Source organism: Miniopterus schreibersii (genome assembly GCF_964146895.1).
Source record: "Miniopterus schreibersii genome assembly, chromosome: 14".
Classification (NCBI taxonomy): Eukaryota; Metazoa; Chordata; class Mammalia; order Chiroptera; family Miniopteridae; genus Miniopterus; species Miniopterus schreibersii.
In genome coordinates this window covers 10539671-10559107 of record NC_138114.1, presented here as the reverse complement: position 1 = coordinate 10559107, position 19437 = coordinate 10539671, and the positions used below count along the sequence as shown (strand labels likewise).

Here is a 19437-nt window from a genome sequence, read left to right as displayed (position 1 = left end):
GTGTGGGCTGTGTGCACTGTCCTATTGTAGTTGAGCCTCGTTGCTACTGGTGTTACTAAGAGGGATTGGCCCCCCAAGCCAGCCAGTGGCGAGGATCATCTGTGACTACAGCAGAAGAGCTGCTGTGCAGGAGACAACCCTATGGAGCAGGACTTGCTTCAGTGAGACTTTGGTGCTCACCAAGTCCACCCCTTGAGTGTGTCGCTCATGGAGGTGGTAGGGTTGTAATTTGGCGTGGTCAAAGCTGACCACCAGGTGCCCTGGCTCTGGAGCTTCCCAGGGGGTGCAAAGTCAGCCACTACCTGTTCCCAGGGCCACCCAGCATTAGCTACAAATCAATCTGCAGATGAGTGCTACTTGTGTTGGGCTCAGAAATGCCTTGGAGAGATCAAGCTATGAACCAATGTAGGCTGCTGCTAGTGGCAGGCCTGGGGCCACTTATTGAGAGGTACGGGGAACGCTGAAGCCAGCTGTTGCTTGTTTGAGAGATTTTAGGAAAGTCCTAAGCATGAGGCTAGAGAGGCCACTTGCATAGAAAAGCCACTGGAAATGGCTTGGATGAGTCTCAAGTAGGGAGGGGCGGGGTCTCTGGGAATCACCAGGGCAGGGCCAAAGGTGTGAGTTAGGTTGATAGAGGTTCAGAGAAGGTGCCTGCCTGCTGGCTCTGTGAGGGAGAGCTTGCCAAAGGAGCAATGTTCTCTGCCAGCTCTTCTGTCTGGGAGTAAGCTACCCCTCCAGCTCTCTCCCTGATTCCAGGCAAATTAGTTCCTCCCCAAATGTCCCAGATTCCTTTCAAGCTGCTGCCCAACGCTGGAGCGTCTGAGTGAGTCCCTGAGCAGGCTTTTTAAGAGGACCTGCCTGGGATTCCCGCAGCCTCCCTGTCACTCAGCCACAATCCCTGCTGGTTTTCACAGCCCAAAGTTTTAGGGACTTCTCCTCCCAGCCCTGGAATCCTGGGCTGTGAGGCCTGGTATGGGGCTGGATTGCATTGCTTCTCAGGGAAGCTCCACCACCGAGATATCCCTCCTGGTTTTAAACCACCTCATGTGGGTGTGGGACCAGTGGTTCTGTGATTCTTCCCTGAGTCTCCACACCTCCTACCAGTCTCAATGTGTTTCTTCTTCAGTTCCCTAGTTGTAGGACTTCTGTTCAGCTAGATTTCAAGTGATTCTGGATGATGGTGTCCTGAATTTTAGTTGTGATTTTGGTGTGGTTGTGGGAGGCAGCGAGTACCATGTTTGCCTACACCGCTGTCTTGACTGGAACCTCCATCTTTGACTTTTAAAATATATTTTTCTTTGAATCTGGGATTGGTGCTAATACTTTAGTTGCTGAAAACTCTGAAACTAGAATGTCCTCATGTGATAAGGGAGTCTAGTAGATAGCACATACATATGGTTAGTTTTGTGTTCGGGAAGTAGATTTAGACCTATAGCTTAATTGAAAAAAATGTAAGTAAGTATGATTTAAAAATATATGTTTAAGATAATGCTAAAAAATGACAATAAGTTGATCCTGTTAAATAATTGCCAGAAAAAATTTTCACATGAGAGATTCTGTTTCAGAAATTGGCACATTTGCATTTTAATTACATAACAAAAGGAGAAAGTGAAGGAGGAATTGGCTTGACTATTAGCTAATTACAGCTGTAACTGAAAAACAAAAATAAACAAACAAAAAACCTCATAGAAACTGACATTGGTTTCCACAGACAGTCACAATAGACGTTGATCAGATGTTTGATGACATTTGGCAGTGATAAATGGAAGGGGACTTTGTTTCAGTCCCTCACACCACATGTTTGTTAAAACTGAAATTAAGGAAAGCAGATCTGAGGTGTTTGAAGGATCATTCAGCTTCCACGGTTCATGCATCTTCAGATGAAGCTTGTCTAGAGAGACCCCAGTTGTTAAAATCTAGTGGAGAAGTAATGCAATTCAGTACAGGGGTTGTCTTCATCAGTCCTGGCTGCTATAACGGTACCAAGGACTGGGTTACTATACAATGAATGACAGATACTTCTCACAGTCCTGGAGGCTGGGAAGTCCAAGGTCAAGGTGCCCACAGATTCAGTGTCCGGTGAAGTCTTCGTGGTTCATAGAAGGCCATCTCCTTGCTGTGCCTTCTCATGACTGACTGGGCAAGGCAGATCTCTGGGGTCTGTTTTATTAGGGTACTAATCCCATTCATGACCTAATCACCTCCAAAGGCCCTGACCTCTTAATGCCATTACATTGGGGATTAGGTTTCAATATATGAATTTGGAGGAGGTCATATCCAATTGCATTTTTTCATTACAGTAGAGGAGTCATCCTGTCTGTCTAGCGCTCCCAAGGTCAGCGCCCATGAGAGGGCCTGAATGCAGAGACTCAGGCCAATGACAGGAGCTGTGGTTTCAGGATGTGCTGCTGACAGCATTTCTCTGTGTGCTTCCCTCGACAGATACGACCACATATTCCACTGAGCGATCTGAGCACTTCAAACCCTGCCGAGACAAGGACCTGGCCTACTGTCTCAATGATGGCGAGTGCTTTGTGATCGAAACCCTGACCGGATCCCACAAGCACTGTCGGTAAGCCACTGTGGCCACTGTGGCCACTGCAGCCACTGGAACAGAGGGCAGGTCCTCAGGGAGGCCTGGCTATCGGAGGGATGGTGAGCCCATGAATATAGTTTGATACATACAATCCATCTGTTTGAATGGTGGAATTAAGAGTCCTAATATGAGAAAGGACAAGGCTGGTATCTTTTGTATTTGGAGAAGATAAAACTGAATTCAAGTAGATAAAATCTGAGTCTTACCTGACCAAGTAAAGGGCGATTTACTTTTAGAACTACCAATTTGATTGAAACAATAGTTTTCTCACTTTAAAGGCCTGTATTTTCGGTTTGTCTTAGGCATATATGCTCTTATTCAGAAATAATTATCCTTCTTGGAAACCTATAGACTGGCAGGACAAAGAAAGCTGCTCATCTAAGATCCAGTGTCTCAGTGTTTGCTGTGGACCAAATCCCAGAGACTGTGACTGTGTCCAGAGAAAGCTGCATCTTACTTTGTTCCTACCCTCGTTTATTCACTTCAATACATTTTCAACACCTCTGATGATGAAATGCTCCCCAGAAAGACGCTGTAAATGAAATCATGGTCTAGGTAAGGAACTTCTTAGGGAAAATTCCCAGTAGAGATCAGGAAGGTGTTTAATTGGTTTTTAGAGACATAATGTTATATAACTGCTAAAAATAAAAACAAACGGAGATAAATAGTGCACCTGCAGGCCCTGCAGCTTTAAGGCTCCACAGAAGAAACAAATTAGCATCCAAGAAACATTTCCCACCACACTTTATTTCCAGCACCATCCTGGTGATTTGTTTCTCCCTGCAATTGTATGCGCTTCAGTGGTCATGTATATCCACACCCCTTCCTTCTCTTTATTTACTCTTCTCATATGACCCAGTTATTCAATTAATTATTCTGAGTCATGGAGCATGGAAAATTATGACTTTCTTCTCTCTCTGTCGCTGTTATAAAACTTGACTCTATGTTGTTTTATTAAGATGACACAGAGAAATGCGTCGTAGAGTTGTGCACTTTGAACGTGTCAGCAAATTTTGCCTGGCTCCCGGGGCCAACTTCCCTCCGGGGCAGAGGAGTTGCCACAGTAGGCACGTCACAGGTTTGGAAGAGCTGAGAAGTGAGAGTGGCAGATCTCCGTAAAAGTTACCAGCATCTCGTGGCAGGGTAAACCACTGTGACCTTCTCTGCTGGCCGTGGTAGCTTTCACGTGACTTGGGCAGTGCCCTTACATTTGCCCCGTTTCTAAAAGGCATACCCCTTCTCCGCTCTCTGCGAGCCTACGTTGGGCATGAAGGGACTGGGAATGCCTTCTCCTCCATTCCCCTTCTCTTGCTGGATTTATTAGGTTAGCGTGGACACAGATAGGAAACACACAGGTGACTTGGAGACCTGGAGGGCAAAGCCGAGAATGAGCTGCCCTTTGAAAGCACGATGTGCTTGCAGATCTTACAGACGCCCAAGCTCATGCCGAGCTACCTTTGCCAATCCCGTGGGCTCACAGTGTGGAAGTGGGCAACACCATCAGTTAAGTTGCAATTCCCGATCGGTTGATGGCAAGATAAACCAGAAGCATCACCTAGAGCAGTGACTTCTCTGATGGTGTTTCACCCTAAGGAAGGGTCAGGTCAGGCCCCACCACAGTGTGCAGGCTGGTATGACTTATTTTTTTTAAATTGAGATGTTGAAAGGAACAAAATAATTCTTATTCTTTCACGGCATTCTTCCTCCCTGTGCTCTTGAATCAGTTCATGGGCATATTAATTTGCTAAGGCAATGTAACAAAGCACTGCAGGTTGGGTGGTGTAAGCAACCAGAATCTATTTTCTCACAGTCTGGAGGCCAGAAGTCTGAGATCAAGGTGTTCATAAGGTATGCCCTTCTGTGGACCATGGGAAAAGAGTGTCCTTCCAGGCCTCTCTTTTTTGTTTATAGATAGCAGACTCTTCCCTGTGTCTTCCCATTTTCTTCTGTATGTCTGTATCCAGATTTCCTCTTCTTATAAGGTTACCAGTCATATTGGATTAGGGTCCACTTTCTCTTTTAACTTAATGACCCTATTTTAACTTTACTTCTTTAAAAACTCTTTCTCCAAATATGGTCACATTCTAAGGTATTGGAGGGTTGGACTTCAACATATATATGATTTGGGAGATAGTCCACTCTAGACAATGGATCTCAAGTCCAGATTTAAAAGCTTTTGCTTTTGTGCATATGTATATGTCTGATTTTTAATTTTTTTAAATCCTCACCAGAGGATACTTTTTTCATTGCTTTTTCAGAGAGAGTAGAAGGGAGAGAAAGAGAGAGAGAGAGAGAGAGAGAGAGAGAAACATCGATGTGAAAGAGCCACATCGATTGGTTGCTTCCTAACCACGGCCTCAGATTGAGCATGCACCTGAGTACATGCCCTTGGCCGGAATTGAATCTGGGACCCTTCAGTCCACAGGCCGACTCTCTAACCACTGAGCCAAACCAGCCAGGGCCCAGTCTGATTTTTTAAAACACACACAAGCAGAGATATGTACATGGTTTAGCTGGAACAATGTACATGTATAATAATGTTGGCCATCTGTCTTCATATTTTTTTCATATTTCATCACAGTCAACCTGTTATTTAACATAGTCATGACATAGCTAATCATGACAAAAGAGCAGCCTAAGACAGAGTTGGAACTTGAGTAGCTTAATCGAAACCTATAAATCTCTTACTTGTGCGTACGAATAAATCACAGGTTGCACGTGCCTCTATTCATCTCCCAGGCTTTGCTGCGAACAAAAGGCTTACAATTCTTCCTGCATCAGCCACTTCTAGGCTTCCCGGCGTAGTTATTAGTAACGTGCCGTTCTGCACAGCACTCTATTTAAGTAGTGTGTTTCCTTCATTCTTCCCCGTTTCACAAATGTTCATTATCACCAAGATACTGTTGAATAAATACATACAGAAATGAACTTAGGAATTAAATGGCACTATATTTTGTAATGTACTTGGAGTAAGTGAAATTCTTCATTGTTAGGAAATAAAGAAAACAAGGGGAAGTGTTTTTGCATGACTGGCGTGCTACTGGGATAGCTTTATGGTACATTACTAATGGGATTATGTTTCCAGTGAAATAAAGCACAATGCAGTATATCAGAACAACAACACAGAGGAGTATGAATGGATCTAGCTCACTAAATAGTTTACTTTTTCCATGTCTCGAAAGATTACACATTCAAGGCTGAGAGAATTGATTATGTTTTCTAGTATTTTAAAAATAAATCGCAATCCTATGATAAACTGAATCAAAACTTTTTTTCTGTCATAAAAAATTGATCCTATTCTAACGCTTTTCTGTTTACTGGCCGAGGGAGAGAATTATAACAAAACTACCTAGATCATCCCTGGTAGAGATTCTGAAAGATATGCTCAAAATGTTAACGGTGCCAATCTTGGGATAAGGGAGGTTTCATGTTTTTCTGTTTGCTGTTTTCTCACTCTTCAGTGTATTTCAGACCTTTCAAAAATCCATTTATAATATGAATAATTAGAAAATACAGAGCAAACTAATGAAAATTTAAGAAGAATGGGAAAATTCTAAAGTCAACTGGATAGAGGGATTTTAAATAAATAGGCAAACTTGACCTTGCTGAATATAAAATATACAATAAAACCATAGACCATTAGCCGACTGCTTAGTAAAAACAGACCCAGGCATGTAGTGAAACTTCATGTAGAATGGGGGTGATTCATAAATAGGAGGACAACTGAGAAACTGATCTTTGGGTAAATTTGGTTGACTATCAGTTAAAACCAATCAAAATAGGATTTCCACTTCCTTCTCTGTATCAAAAGTTGTTCTTAATGAATTCAGAGGTTTATATAATTAATAAAGTCTTAAAGGAAACAGTAGACAAACTTACATATTTATTTATGTCAACAATTGAAAGGGCTTCTTGAGCTAAAAATAGACAGCGTAAATGATCAGTAAACTGAACAACAAATATTTCAGAGAGTCAATATTTTGAAGAAACGACACAGATGAGTAAGAATAACACTAAACTTAATCCTGCACAGGACACTGGACAAGGAAGGGAACATGCTCTTCCCTTAAAGAAGAAATGCAAGTCACCAGTACGCAGGGAAAATACTCAGCCTCACGAAGAAATGCAAATTCATGCTTGTGTTTGGCTAGCCTATATGTAATGATTCATTATTTACTTATTTATTTGTTTTTAACTTTTATTTTACTTTTTCCATCCCCTTTCCCCCCTCTGTGCCCTCCACCCTCCCGCTCCACCCTCGCAGTCCCCGCATCGCTTCCCATGCCCTTGCGTGCTCTCTCTTCTTTTGCTCAACAAATACCCTGGCGAGGGCTCCGTGAAACAGCCACTGCTTGAGGAGGCGCCTGTTGTTAAATCCCCCCCGCAGGTCATGTTTCAGTAGGCCTCAAAATCTTTATCGTGTTTCTAAGAACTTAGCCTATAAGATGCATAGGTAGGTTTATTTGTAATAGAAAAAGAAAAGCCTGAATTTGGATGTCTGGACAGTTCAAAAGGTTTTAAGGACGTGAAAATGTTCATTATGTCATGTTATGTATGCAAATCAGGTTATAAAATTGCAAAGTGGAACCAATAGTAAGCCATCAAATTCTGAAAAAGAAATAAATAAAAAGGCTAATACGGTTGACAACTATTTTCTTCTATAATCCTTATGAACTCTGTAAGATCTCTGCATTGCACGCGTATCTCATCGACGTAACACCTGGTTAAGACCCTTGACTCCGGCTTCTCACCTCTCCTTTAAGAAAGATAGATAGCGTCCCTGTCTCTGTTACACCGAGGTCATTATAATTCACTTTTATTAAGCTGAGCGAACTTTCAGTTAAGCCCTTTCAGATTTAACACTACCAAGTATATTTGAAAGTGTCTTTGCCTTCTTTTATTAATTAGTCATTATATATGCTCTTTATATTAATTATTTTCAATACTAAATTCGAGTGTTTTGAAACATAAAAATAGGAAGATCCGTCTTACAGAAACGAAGCTGGATAGAAAAAAGAAAGTAAGTCACTAGAAATTCCTTGAATCAAAATATTCTAAATCGAAGTAGGGTGTTCTCTAATATATTTATTTATGCCATTTCTAGAAATGTTGAGAACCTGGGGAATGGTGCTATCTGTGATGTATTTTACTAGCATGACAGAGGTAGCCATTGTAACCTAAAGGATTGCTAGATATTTGAATAGGCCAAACGCGTTTCAAGGCCAAATTTAAGTTGAAAGGACATGTCTCGTCTGAATTGAAGTTCATTAAGTGTTTTACCACCCTCACTGCAGAAATAGATTTTCAGAGCTTTGGAAAGGATAGCGTTTGAGCTGCATTTGACCTGTAGTGATCATTTTGGAAACCTATCAAGCAATTCACTTGAAGATGGTTGAATTGCTTGAAATATGGACCTGCTAGAGAAAGAAGAAAGCCATCCAGGCGCCACCTTTGCCCGAGGCAATGCCTCCATAAAGGGGCCGATGGCCTGTGCCGCAATCCGGGGACAGTGCTCAGAAGAGTGGCGAGTGGGGGCAGCGATTGAAAGAAGAGGGGGGCCCGTGAGGAGCTGCCGTTCTCCCTGCATCCTGCTCTGCCTGAGCGCATTTTAAAAATCAAAGCTTCCATCTGTAAGAGCGTTGACTGTGTCCAAGGTGACCATACCCCTATGATTTAGTGGATGGAAATACAGGGCCATCCCTCAGCGCTTTGCTCTGTCACCTTGGAGGTCCATTAGCTCTTCCACCCAGCGAGGGGCCTCTTTATCAAATGCTCTCCCTAAGTGCTCTGGGAGCCGCAGCTAATGCTCCTGTGCGGTCGAGGCAAGTCGGTGGAAATGGAGTTTTGGCACCTACCCCCCACTCCCCCGACGGGGAGGGCCGAGGCAGAGGCCCCTAAGCGCAGGCTGATGGCTGAGTCCCTGCGGAACAGCCCCGGGGCACATGGCGAGGGACCTGGCACGAAGCCGCAGCTCTGCTGGACCAGCGTCCCTGAGAACACCTGCCGGAGCCCAGAGGGAATCTGAGCAATGGGCGGTAGCCGCCTTCCCACCAGGCGGTCTGCAGATTGCATTTGACCAGAAGAAATGAGCCAAGTTAGACCCACCCGTCCCCCTCCCTTTCCGTCCATGGGGTTTGTCAAAAGCGTCTCATTAGCTCAAACAGCAAACAAAGAACAACAGCAGCGTGTACTTAATTTTGCAGCTTGATGGCACTTAGGCACTGGTTTAGTCTTAGTGTAACTCGCTTGCATCGGATCCGGTTGGTGTTTTCCTGTGTGTTTTTGTTGTTGTTTTATCTTCACCCGAGGGTATGTTTTTTGTTGATTTTTTTTTCTCTTTGAGAGAGAGAGAGAGAAAGATAGAGAGAAACATCGATGTGAGAAAGAAACGTTGACCTCCTGTACGCACCCCAACCAGGGATCGAACCCACAACCTTTTGGTGTAGGGAATGACAATGACGCTCAACCACCTGAGCCACAGGGCCATGATCCCGGCTGCTGTTTTTCAAGGGTTACTTAAATACCATGCAAAAGACCAGAAAAGCACGTTTAATAAAGAAACATAAGCATCTTTTAGTTAATAGCCAAGTATTTTTACCTTATTTTTATGTTTTCTAACTTGTTTGGCAGCTCTGGTTGAGGTGGTTGTTATGATTTGGGTCTTTTGTTCCATCAAAGAATTGAAAAAAAAAGAATTGATATAAATTTGTTTTTCTAAATAACGACCTTATAGGAAGAGGTAAGCAGGTACATGGGGGTTCAGGATGGAGGGATCCAAGTTAACAGCTGTGCTCAGCTTTCTACTGGCTGTGTGAGGTTTTTATCAAGTGATTTATCTAGAAACTTTAGATCTTCATTTAAAAAAATCGGCCTCAAAAGGTTGATGGAAGAATTGAAAGCAGCAGCGTATGGAAAACTCCAAACGCACAGCCGCCCTTACCTATGTGGCCGTCCGTCCCTCTTCCCTTCTGCTCACGTTGAAGCCCAGCGGCAGAATGGCTGCTGGAGTCCTGAGTGGGTATCACATCTGCCTGCTTAATAAAGAGGAGACTGGAGCTTAAAAGGGGGAGACAGGCCTGGCAAGGATTCCTGTGTATATTCTGAAGGTCAGGCTTCTTAATTTTTTTTAATATGTCTTTATTGATTTCAGAGAGAAGAAGGGAAAGGGAGAGAGAGAGAGAAACATCAATGATGAGAGTCGTTGATCGGCCGCCTCCTGTACGCCCTGTACTGGGGATCGAGCCCGCAACCTGGGCGTGTGTCCTGACCGGGAATCCAACCGAGATCTCCTGGATCCTTGGTCAGTGCTCAACTACTGAGCCACACCGGCCGGGCAGGTTCAGGCTTCTTACGACGAATTTTGACACTCTGACAGATTCGCAATTTTCTATTATTTGTTCAGCTCTGCAGCCAGTTCTTGATTTTCCAAGATTTCCTTCTTGTTGAAGACAGCTTTAAGAGAGAAAAAATAATGTTTTTCCTTTCCCACTTCATCAATGTAACTTGTCATAATTTTGTTAATGGTTCCCATCTGGATTGGCTGATTTGTTTCAGTGCTCCTCCACTAAACAGCAGGCTGACAAATTCCACATATTCTCTGCGACTCAGTTTTCTTATCTGTTTAATGGGGAAACAATATTACTCTACTTGAGGATCATTGGGAGGATTGATGTCATAAAGTGCCCCTGTGTGGTATGAACATAGCGGATCTCGTGGAGTGAGTGGGTACAGTAAGGTCAAGTACAAGTGTTGCTGTTTTATCTGCACGGCTGTTTCCAAGTCAGCTGATTTGTGCCAGGGCTTCTTGATGGGCACTCCAAGTCCCCCAGCACACAGGGTTCAGCTGAGACCCACTGCAGGAGTTAAAGAAAACTGACCCAGAGAACTTACTTTACACCACAATAATAGCTAGTCATGGGCTGAACACTTTTCAGATTCAAGGGTCATTCTAGTTATTCAAACAGTAAATTTAGGAGAAAAGAGAAACCAGAAGCCACCTTTGGTTAGGGGAATTCTTGTTGACAATCCTGTAGAGAGCAATATACAAAAACCTCTCCTCCCCTCTTAGAGTTCAAGCTGTTCTAGATGAGGACCCTCCTGGTATACCCTCCACAGCAACCCCTGTGTATGCCCCAGGCACCTGTGTCCTGCCTGCGGGATCACAGTTCCATGAAGGTTGGAGCGGAAGTTCAAGTGGATTATAGGTGATCTCACCAAGTTTAGTTTAAAATTAAGAGCATATCCTAAATATAGCGTCTCAAAAATGTATACACACTTTAACAGCTGACAGTTCAATTTTGAAAATGAAATGTATCTTAATAAACTCTACCTTTATAATTATTCAAAGTGTGTGTATACATTTTTGGGGGCACCCTATATTCTTTTAGCTAGAGACGCTCTCTCTGTAGAGATGTAAACAACATCAACTATGGTGCCACAGGCCCTGCTGTGCCGGCTTCTCAGGCAAACATTACAGTAAAACCTTCTCAAAACAGGACAGAGATGGCTGGGGTGTTCTGCCCAGGCCCCTGGGGCAGCGAGGGGATTTACAACGCCCTTCTGCAGCCTGCCCTCTACTAAGGAGAAGACTTACTAAGGAGAGGCCTCTTGCTCTAGCCTAAGTTTTAGAGCATTGGGCAGCATTTCCACCTTCCTGAAGATGGTATTTCTTTTCACTTCACTTTGGTCCAAGCATTTTAAAGAAAACTATAAAATATGACTTAAGGACCAAATCACATTGTTTATGCATGTACCAAAATGCCAGTCTTTGTGTACCACAGATAAATTACCCTCCCTAGTGAAAGACATTAGCAAATCTTACTGAAATAGTAAGCCTAAGTAACGTCCATAAGGTGCTCCTGCATGTGGGGCCCATAGGATCCCTGGGAGGGAGGTGTAAGGTGTAAATGACTGAGGCCAAGGGCACTACTCAGGGCAGTGGGGCCAGGACCCAGACTAAGCAGGCTGACTCTAGGATCTACACACCTGACCTCTTCACCAACCAATTTCTGCCGTCTAAAATCCCAGTGACCCAGGAATCCTGAAATCCCGACTGCTTGAAAATAAAGCATTTAGGATATATAGATATATGTATATGAATAATATTTAACATATATAATATTTAATATGTATAATTCCTTATTATTTATATATTGCTTAATACATATTATTTTATATATTATATATTTATACATTATATATATTATTTAAATATATATTTATATTATTATTTATATATAACATATATTATATGATATTATATATTATATGGTAATATGTATTATATAATATATAATATACATTATATAATTATATAAAATTAAAATATGCATACTTTAGTTCTCCAACATATTATACTCTGAGTGACCATATATATTGTCATCCAAATTCAAAAACATCTGAGATGTAATTACCAGTTTTAATAATTTCTTCTTTAAAATAAGCACAAACCAGGAATGCCCCAAGGTAAATAGGACATATGGTTACCCTAATTATAATTTAGATGAAACTCAAATTCATAGAAAAACAGACCACCATATGCTATATGTTTTTCTTAATATAAACTTCACAAGAATATGACAAGAAGATCAAGCCCTTCTTGTTTTATGGAAAGAAGCTGAAGACAGCGCTTCTGAATTTTATCTTGCGGTTCACCTCTGCAATTCTGTAATGTTTAAATGAGCACAGTTATTTTGGTGGTTTTATGGCAGAATTAGTCCCCTGCACACACATGTGCACACACACATGCATATTCGGTACCCTGATTAGGTGCCGGGCCTCACGCAGGACCCTGAGGTTCAATGGTGAACAAGAATAAAAGGCCCCTTCCTTAAAAACCTTGCTGCTGGGAGCACCGGGAGGTCAGCATGGTCTAGCGAGATAGGCTTCCACGTTGGGCAAACGCTGGCAGTCACTGGGCACAAGGCCCACCCTGGGTAGAACAGGGAAATCCTTCCCAAACTGGTAAGCTCAGAGGAAATGGCTTCATCAAGTGTAGTTACATCGGAAACTGCCTTTGCACCATTTAACAAATGAGAAACGAAGAATAAAATTTTAGAAAGAGACAAGAAAGAAATGAAAGTGTTAAACATGGTCTGGGGTCATATATATATATGTATATATATATATATATAAAATCTCATATGAATGATGTAGAGTGTGTTTATACCTGTCATATGTGAGTGGTATAAAAAGTATGTTTAGTCCTACCCTACATACACTAAAAATAAATGTCAGATATATACATTGTTTCCATCATTATGACAATGTTTATTAAGCATTTTCAGTGTTCAGGTCCAGTGAAAGGTGGTAGTAATATAGTGACAAATGTTCTCAAAAAAACCTCGTAAGACAGGGTTTGAGGTGGGCATCTTCTAGTTCAATTTAATGGGCAAGCTCTGAGATCAGTATCACCCATCTATATGATTTATATGTACATAGTCATGTCTGCATAGAAGATTCCAAAAACCAAGGGTCCTGAAGCCAGCAAGAGCTTGTGACAAAGAACTCATGCTACTCAGCAAGAGGAAGACAAACAACCCAATTAAGAAATGGGCAAAGGACCTGAATAGACACTTCTCCAGAGTACATAGGGATGGCCAAGAGACACATGAGAAAATGCTCAACGCAGCTAATCATCAGAGATGCAAATTAAAACTACAGTGAGGTGTCACTTCACACCTGTCAGAATGGCTCCATCAACAAGTCAACAAACGACAGGTGCTGGCGAGGGTGTGGAGAAAGGGGAGCCCTAGGACACTGCTGGTGGGAATGCAGACTGGGGCAGCCACTATGGAAAACAGTCTGGAGGTTCCTCAAAATATTAAAAATGGAGCTGCCTTTTGACCCAGTGATCCCACTCCTAGGAATGTATCCTAGGAAACCTGAAACACTAATCAGAATATATGCACCCCTGTGTTCATAGCAGCACAGTTTACAATAGCCAAGATCTGGAAACAGCCCAAGTGCCCATCAGCAGATGAGTGGATGAAAAAGCTGCAGGACATTCACACCATGGAATACTACGCAGCTGTAAAGAAGAAGGATCTTGTACCCTTTGGGACAGTGTGGATGGACCTGGAGAATATTATGCTAAGTGAAATAAGCCAGGCAGCGAAAGACAAACATCGCATGATCTTGCTTATACGTGGAATCTAAAGAACTTAATAAACTGATGAACAGAATAGATTCAATGACATGGAAGCATAGATGAGACTGACGAATGTCAGAGGGAGGGAGGAGGGCGGGTGGGTGGAGGGGGAGAGAGTAACCAAAGAATTTATATGCATCTATGCACAACCCAAGGACATGGACAGTGGTGGGGAGAGGGACTAGGGAGGGGGAAAGGACAGGCCATTGGGGAGGAAAAGGGGCATCTGTAATATTTTAAACAAAAATAAACAAACAAACAAAAAGAGCTTGTGAAACATTGCTTTTTAATTGCTTAAAAAAATCTCTCAATAGCACAATCTTATCACTGTTTATGTGCATGTTTTCTGCTGGCATGGGGGATTGTAGATGCTACAGATTATTTTTAATAAATTAAAATAATTTCATAATTAGTTTCATATCATAAGTTCTTTATGCAATTGATCACTTATTTTCTGAATTATTTCCCCTCTTGTCTCCCAATGGTTCTCAGAGACATCGGGACAGAATGACATTTTTTTCATTCCATTCCCTCCAACTCTGAATTTTAATGGTGAGTGGAAAGAACAGACAAGAGTATGATTTTTCAAACCTAATAAGTGTCAATTGATTAAAATATGAAGTTAAGATTCTTTTTCTTTACCCAAATTAATCTATGATTTTTATAGACACGTGAAATACTTGTAAAAACCATTAAAGAGCTATAATCTAAAATTAATTTATTAACATCTTAGATATAAGAAATGACTTTCCAGCACTAAAATTTGTCTAAGAAATTAAACATATCCATTGAAGGATATCTTGACCATCAGTCATTGTGGAATTATTCAGGGCGAATGTAAGGGAGCTCCATTTAGAGAGACTTGTTGGCATGTTCAAGTAAAATGCCCTACATTTTCCCAACTCAAACATTTTTTTAAAATTTTGCAGAGCTGCTGTGAGGCTCATAGATGAAAGTAAGTTAACTATGTAGGGCTCACCTCATGATGCCTCAGGCAGCATTTCGGCGGGCGTTTTGGCATAGAACGTGACACATTCTTACAGAAGGAGCCAGGGGAAGGAAGCTTGTAAAAATTCCTAAAACAAGGCGTCTTTTCAGTTTCTCAAGGACTACTTTCTCATTTAAACACATCAGAAGTGCAGTTCGAGCTACCATCAGGGGAAAGAGTTCTTTCAACAGAGAAGACTTCATTAAACAAACAGACCCCAGGCTTCAGGGCAGAGGGGTGCTCCCAGATGGGGCTGTGGAGACACTAAAGTGATGCCAGGAGGCCAGCGTGCCCTCAGCCTGCCTCCCTGGACTCCTTTGACTGTGCATTGATCCCAGTGACCCTGTGCTCCTGAAGGGCAGGAATTCAATTAGGAGCTCTCAGCACTGGGCCTCAGGAGGGAGGGGATGCCGGTGGGTGGCTCCATGGCTGGAGGGAACGGTTCTCTAGCAGTTAGGAAGCAGAGGCTAATAATAGGAGAGTGGAGAGTGAGAAAACACTGGGTTGGAAAGAACAGGCAGAAAGGATACGCTGATGAGGCAGCTACTTTAAATAAGCTCATAATTTTGCTAGGTTGGGGGGTTCTGGGCTAGAGCCACAATTGGAGTCACACGGAAGCCTCTCTCTCTCTGACAAGGTTTTATTTTCAGTGCTCTGGAAAGCTGTCTCCTTTCTCCCTGGGTTAGCATATATGAATGATATAATAATTACTTTAATGATATTAAATAGCAGCTTTGATCTCTTCTCCCAACAAGCTAACCAAAGCATTATCTGGAGGGATAAAATGATTCATTTGTGGGAAAAGCTTGTTTCTATGATATATTCCTGTTCGCCTACCTGCCTCTTCCACCAGGCTGTGAGTTCATCTTTGCTTCTGGAAGCTGCCACCTACTCAGTAAAGGTAAATTGTATAAATGAAAAGGACCCTGGATAATACCTACCGCCTGCATTTTTCAGAGCACAACACTGAGATGTTAAATGGGAGACAACAAAAATGCTAACCGCCACCTTCTAGCTCATGCCTACTAAGTGCAAGGCAGAAGTTTTGACTCTTTATAGACTGTTTCATGACTGCCTAGCTAGTCCTCAGGTCAGATCTGCAAAGGAACGGGGTGTCCCCGTTTGATGACAAGAAAGAAGCTACAAGAGGGAAGGCGCCTTCTCCAGGAACGTCCAGCCAGTAGGGGGCAGGACTGAGCACCAATGTCAGTTCTGTTTGTCTATCAAGCTTTCTTGATCTCTCAACATTTTTAAACTTTCTTTATTGTAAGAATCACTGAGGGTGATGGTTTAAAAAATATAGATTCTCTGGGTCCTCCTCGGAAGCTTCTGATGTTTTGTGATGTTTTCAGATGATTCCATTATGAGACGAATTTGGGAAGCTATGAATGAGACTAGAGCTTCTCAAATGTGAATGAGGGGTGAGTTCCTTGGAGACTTTGTGCAACTGCAGATCCATGTTCAGCAGGCCTGGGCGAGGCCTGAGATTCTGTATTTTTTACATCACCCCGGATGGTGCCCCTTCTTGGAGCAGTGAGATGCTAAATCACGCTGCCCAGCACACAGTGGGACCCTTGTTCCCATCCCAGGCTTCCTTTCATAATTCTGCCACTAGGAAATCTCGACCCATAAGCAGCTCGGTAATTATGTCTGAGCAAGATTTTTCTGCCCAGGCTGGAGAATATGTTTGTGAAGCTTCTGGAAACCCTTGTTTTTTTCTACTAGCTGTCTCACTAGCTCACGTACTTCCCGCTAAGAGTCTCTGGGACATGAGTGTCCTCTCGTCTTATGCCCGTCTCATCCACAACAGTTTTATGAGCCAAATGTCTCATCCAGTTTCTGTTATATCAGGGGGATTTTATATCCCTCATCTGCGATTCATAGGTTTAGGCTGCGCATTTAGTATTTTTCTCAAGGAGCAGAACTTTTAAGTCGGGGAGGGGGGGATGTTCTCCATGACATTCGGAGAAATGGAACAGCACTTGTTAAAAGTTCCCAACAATCACATCACCACAGGGCTACTGTTCATCCAAAATAACTCATCCGAGCTGCCTGTGTACATACAATTTTGAAAACTGTATATATAATTTGCAAAGTAAGAAAGCCATTATGTGTAAAGATGACAAAACACTAAGCGGATTTTACAATGGAAGACAGTTTTCAAAAGGACAGCTCTGATGTATGGAAAATGCTGTTCTAGTCTAGGCTTTGCTGCTCCCTAGCTATGTGACATCTGGCGCTCTCTCAGCCTCTGTGGCCCTGCATTTCTTCCCTGTGAAGGCGCATGATTGCAGGTAATTCCTCCGGCCACTTCCAGCTTAAAACTCAGGTGAACAAATAGGATCTCTTGCATTTTCATCCATGTCACTAAGTACTGTGTTTGACTGCCTTGCTCTCAAAGAAAGGCAGGAGGATTTCAGAAAGAGCAGCCATTTGCAGAAGAAAACAGAGCTGTTCTGTCTTTTGAAGTAGGAAAACTGACAGGCTGAATTAAGAGGGCATGACTTACAGAAACAGTGGCACCAGGCAGACCTGTGGCTCGCCAGTGCCAGTACTTTCAGACTGGCATGCTCATGTGCTCACCCAAAGAGTTTTTTAAAACTTCAGATTCTGATTCAACAGGTCTAGAGCGGAGCTGAGATTTGGCATTTCTAACCAGCCTCTGGGTTCCACGGCGTTGCTGCTTGGGAACCGGGCTTTGGGTAGCATGGCTCTGTGCCCACGTGCTTCAACCTTAACTGCATCACTCAGGGAAAGTCACCATTCCACTGTGTCCAGGACTCATGCAGAACAAACAAGTGTGGGCTTCTGTAAGTAGGGCTTAGACGTGTGTGTGTGTGTGTATTTTAAATATATCTTTATTGATTTCAAAGAAAGGAAGGGAGAGGGAGAGAGAGAGATAGAAACATCAATGATGAGAGAATTGTCACTGATCGGCTGCCTCCTGCACGCCCCCCCCACTGGGGATCGAGCCTGCATTCTGGGCATGTGTCCTGACTAGGAATTGAACCTCGATCTCCTGGATCTTAGGTCAGCGCTCAACCGCTGATCGGGCCATGTATATATTTTTAAAACCTCATTCTAGGATATGTTTATTGATTTTAGAGAGAGAGGAAGGGAGAGAAAGAGAAAAACATTGATGTCAGAGACAAACATTGATCAGTTCCCTCCCATATTGCCCTGACCAGGAATCAAACCTGCAACCTTTTTGGTGTCTGGGATGACGCTCCAACCGAGCCACCAGGCCAGACTAGACTTGTATGTTTTTTAAGCTGCCCAGGTAATGCCAATGGGCAGCCAACATTGAGAATTACTGGCCGTATTGCTGCCAGAAGCATTCTTTCCTCCCCAGGTCCTCGAAATTTTGGGTTTTGTTTTATCAAAAACACTTTATCACGATGTTAGTAGAATTCAAAACAGGTACCTCACCCTCCTCTACCATTCTAATAAATCAAACTGCCTACACCAAGAGGCTATGCTGTTTCACAGCAAACTTTCCAGGCTGTGCCCGCCCACTTAGAGAACCCCATGGGGGACTAGAAAGCAGGCTGACTTTGTGTTCTGCTCCCCCTGCCCCAGCACCACCACCACCACCACGATCTGTGGACATATTTCCTTATGGCTACATGGGTCTCCATAGTGGACACTCAATGGTTACCTATCATTGTACTAGTTAGGACACCCATGTTTAGCAGAGTGATCGTGGCTGCGTGTGTAGAAGCTTCCTAATTATTCTCTCTCTCTCCCTCCCATTCTCTCCATTCTTTCTCTTCCACCCACCTGATGGAGCACTCACCTCTGTGAAGTGAAATATGTGCACAGGTGGAGTACTTCTCTTGTGCTACTTCTTGGAAATTGTAACCTAGAAGTGAAATTGCTTGGCCCAAGGGTATGAACTTTTTCACAGCTCTTGACCCCCAAAATGTCTTGCCTGTATTGGGTACTTAAACTTCCATAAGCTGCCCCTCATTATATGAATGTAAAGTGTATTTCTATTTTATTTTTACTTAAGTGAATTTTGAAGGTAATGGAAAACCAATAAGGGTGTTAAGCAGGTGAGTAAGATGGCCGTCTTATGCATGTACGATACATATTCATGTATAGAAGCTGCCAGTTCATTCTCTGAATAGGCAGACACAATAAGTTGCCTTATGGCAAACCTTATTTTATTTAAGCAGACCCTCTTAATTTTGCAAAGATGGGACCGGCATGCACCCACAGTTCTATACGATGAAAGTAAATGGTGTGTGTGTATTCATTAGCCTGCCCCTTCCACAGACCCCTTGGAATGTAAAATTATAGAGAATGAAACAATATAATATAAGGAGCTCAAGATTTTTTAGGAGAGAAGGTCAAGAATCCACATTATACCTATGCAAGTTCAATGTGAAGGGGACTTGTCTGGGAAGAGTGGAGTGATCTGATTAAGATTCACAGCAGGTGATCAATGACTCTCTCATCTTTGATGTTTCTCTATCCGCTCTTTCTTCCTCTCTCTGAAATCAATAAAAATATACATTAAAAAAAAGGTTCACAGTAGGGATGGACACCAAGAGCTCCAAAGGTGAGCTCACAAGGAGAAGGCAGAAGGGTCATGGTGAACCAGATGTGACTACAACCTAGAGACGAAGCTCATACTGTATTGTCAGACAGTGGAAGTGGAACATTCTCTCTTTGCTTCTCTATTTTGGGCTTTTGAGTGCA

General features: G+C 42.7%; 1 protein-coding gene across 2 annotated transcripts in view; it reads left to right on the top strand.

Annotated features, from left to right (window-relative positions):
• Window positions 1-19437, top strand: part of NRG3 (neuregulin 3) — a gene marked incomplete at its 5' end in the record, with an annotated part of 953079 nt that overhangs the window by 440654 nt on the left and 492988 nt on the right. For both annotated transcript variants that reach the window (XM_081158127.1, XM_081158126.1), the window contains one exon: window positions 2443-2572. In XM_081158127.1, the coding sequence (XP_081014253.1) occupies window positions 2443-2572 (130 nt within the window). The remainder of the gene's footprint in view (window positions 1-2442; window positions 2573-19437) is intronic.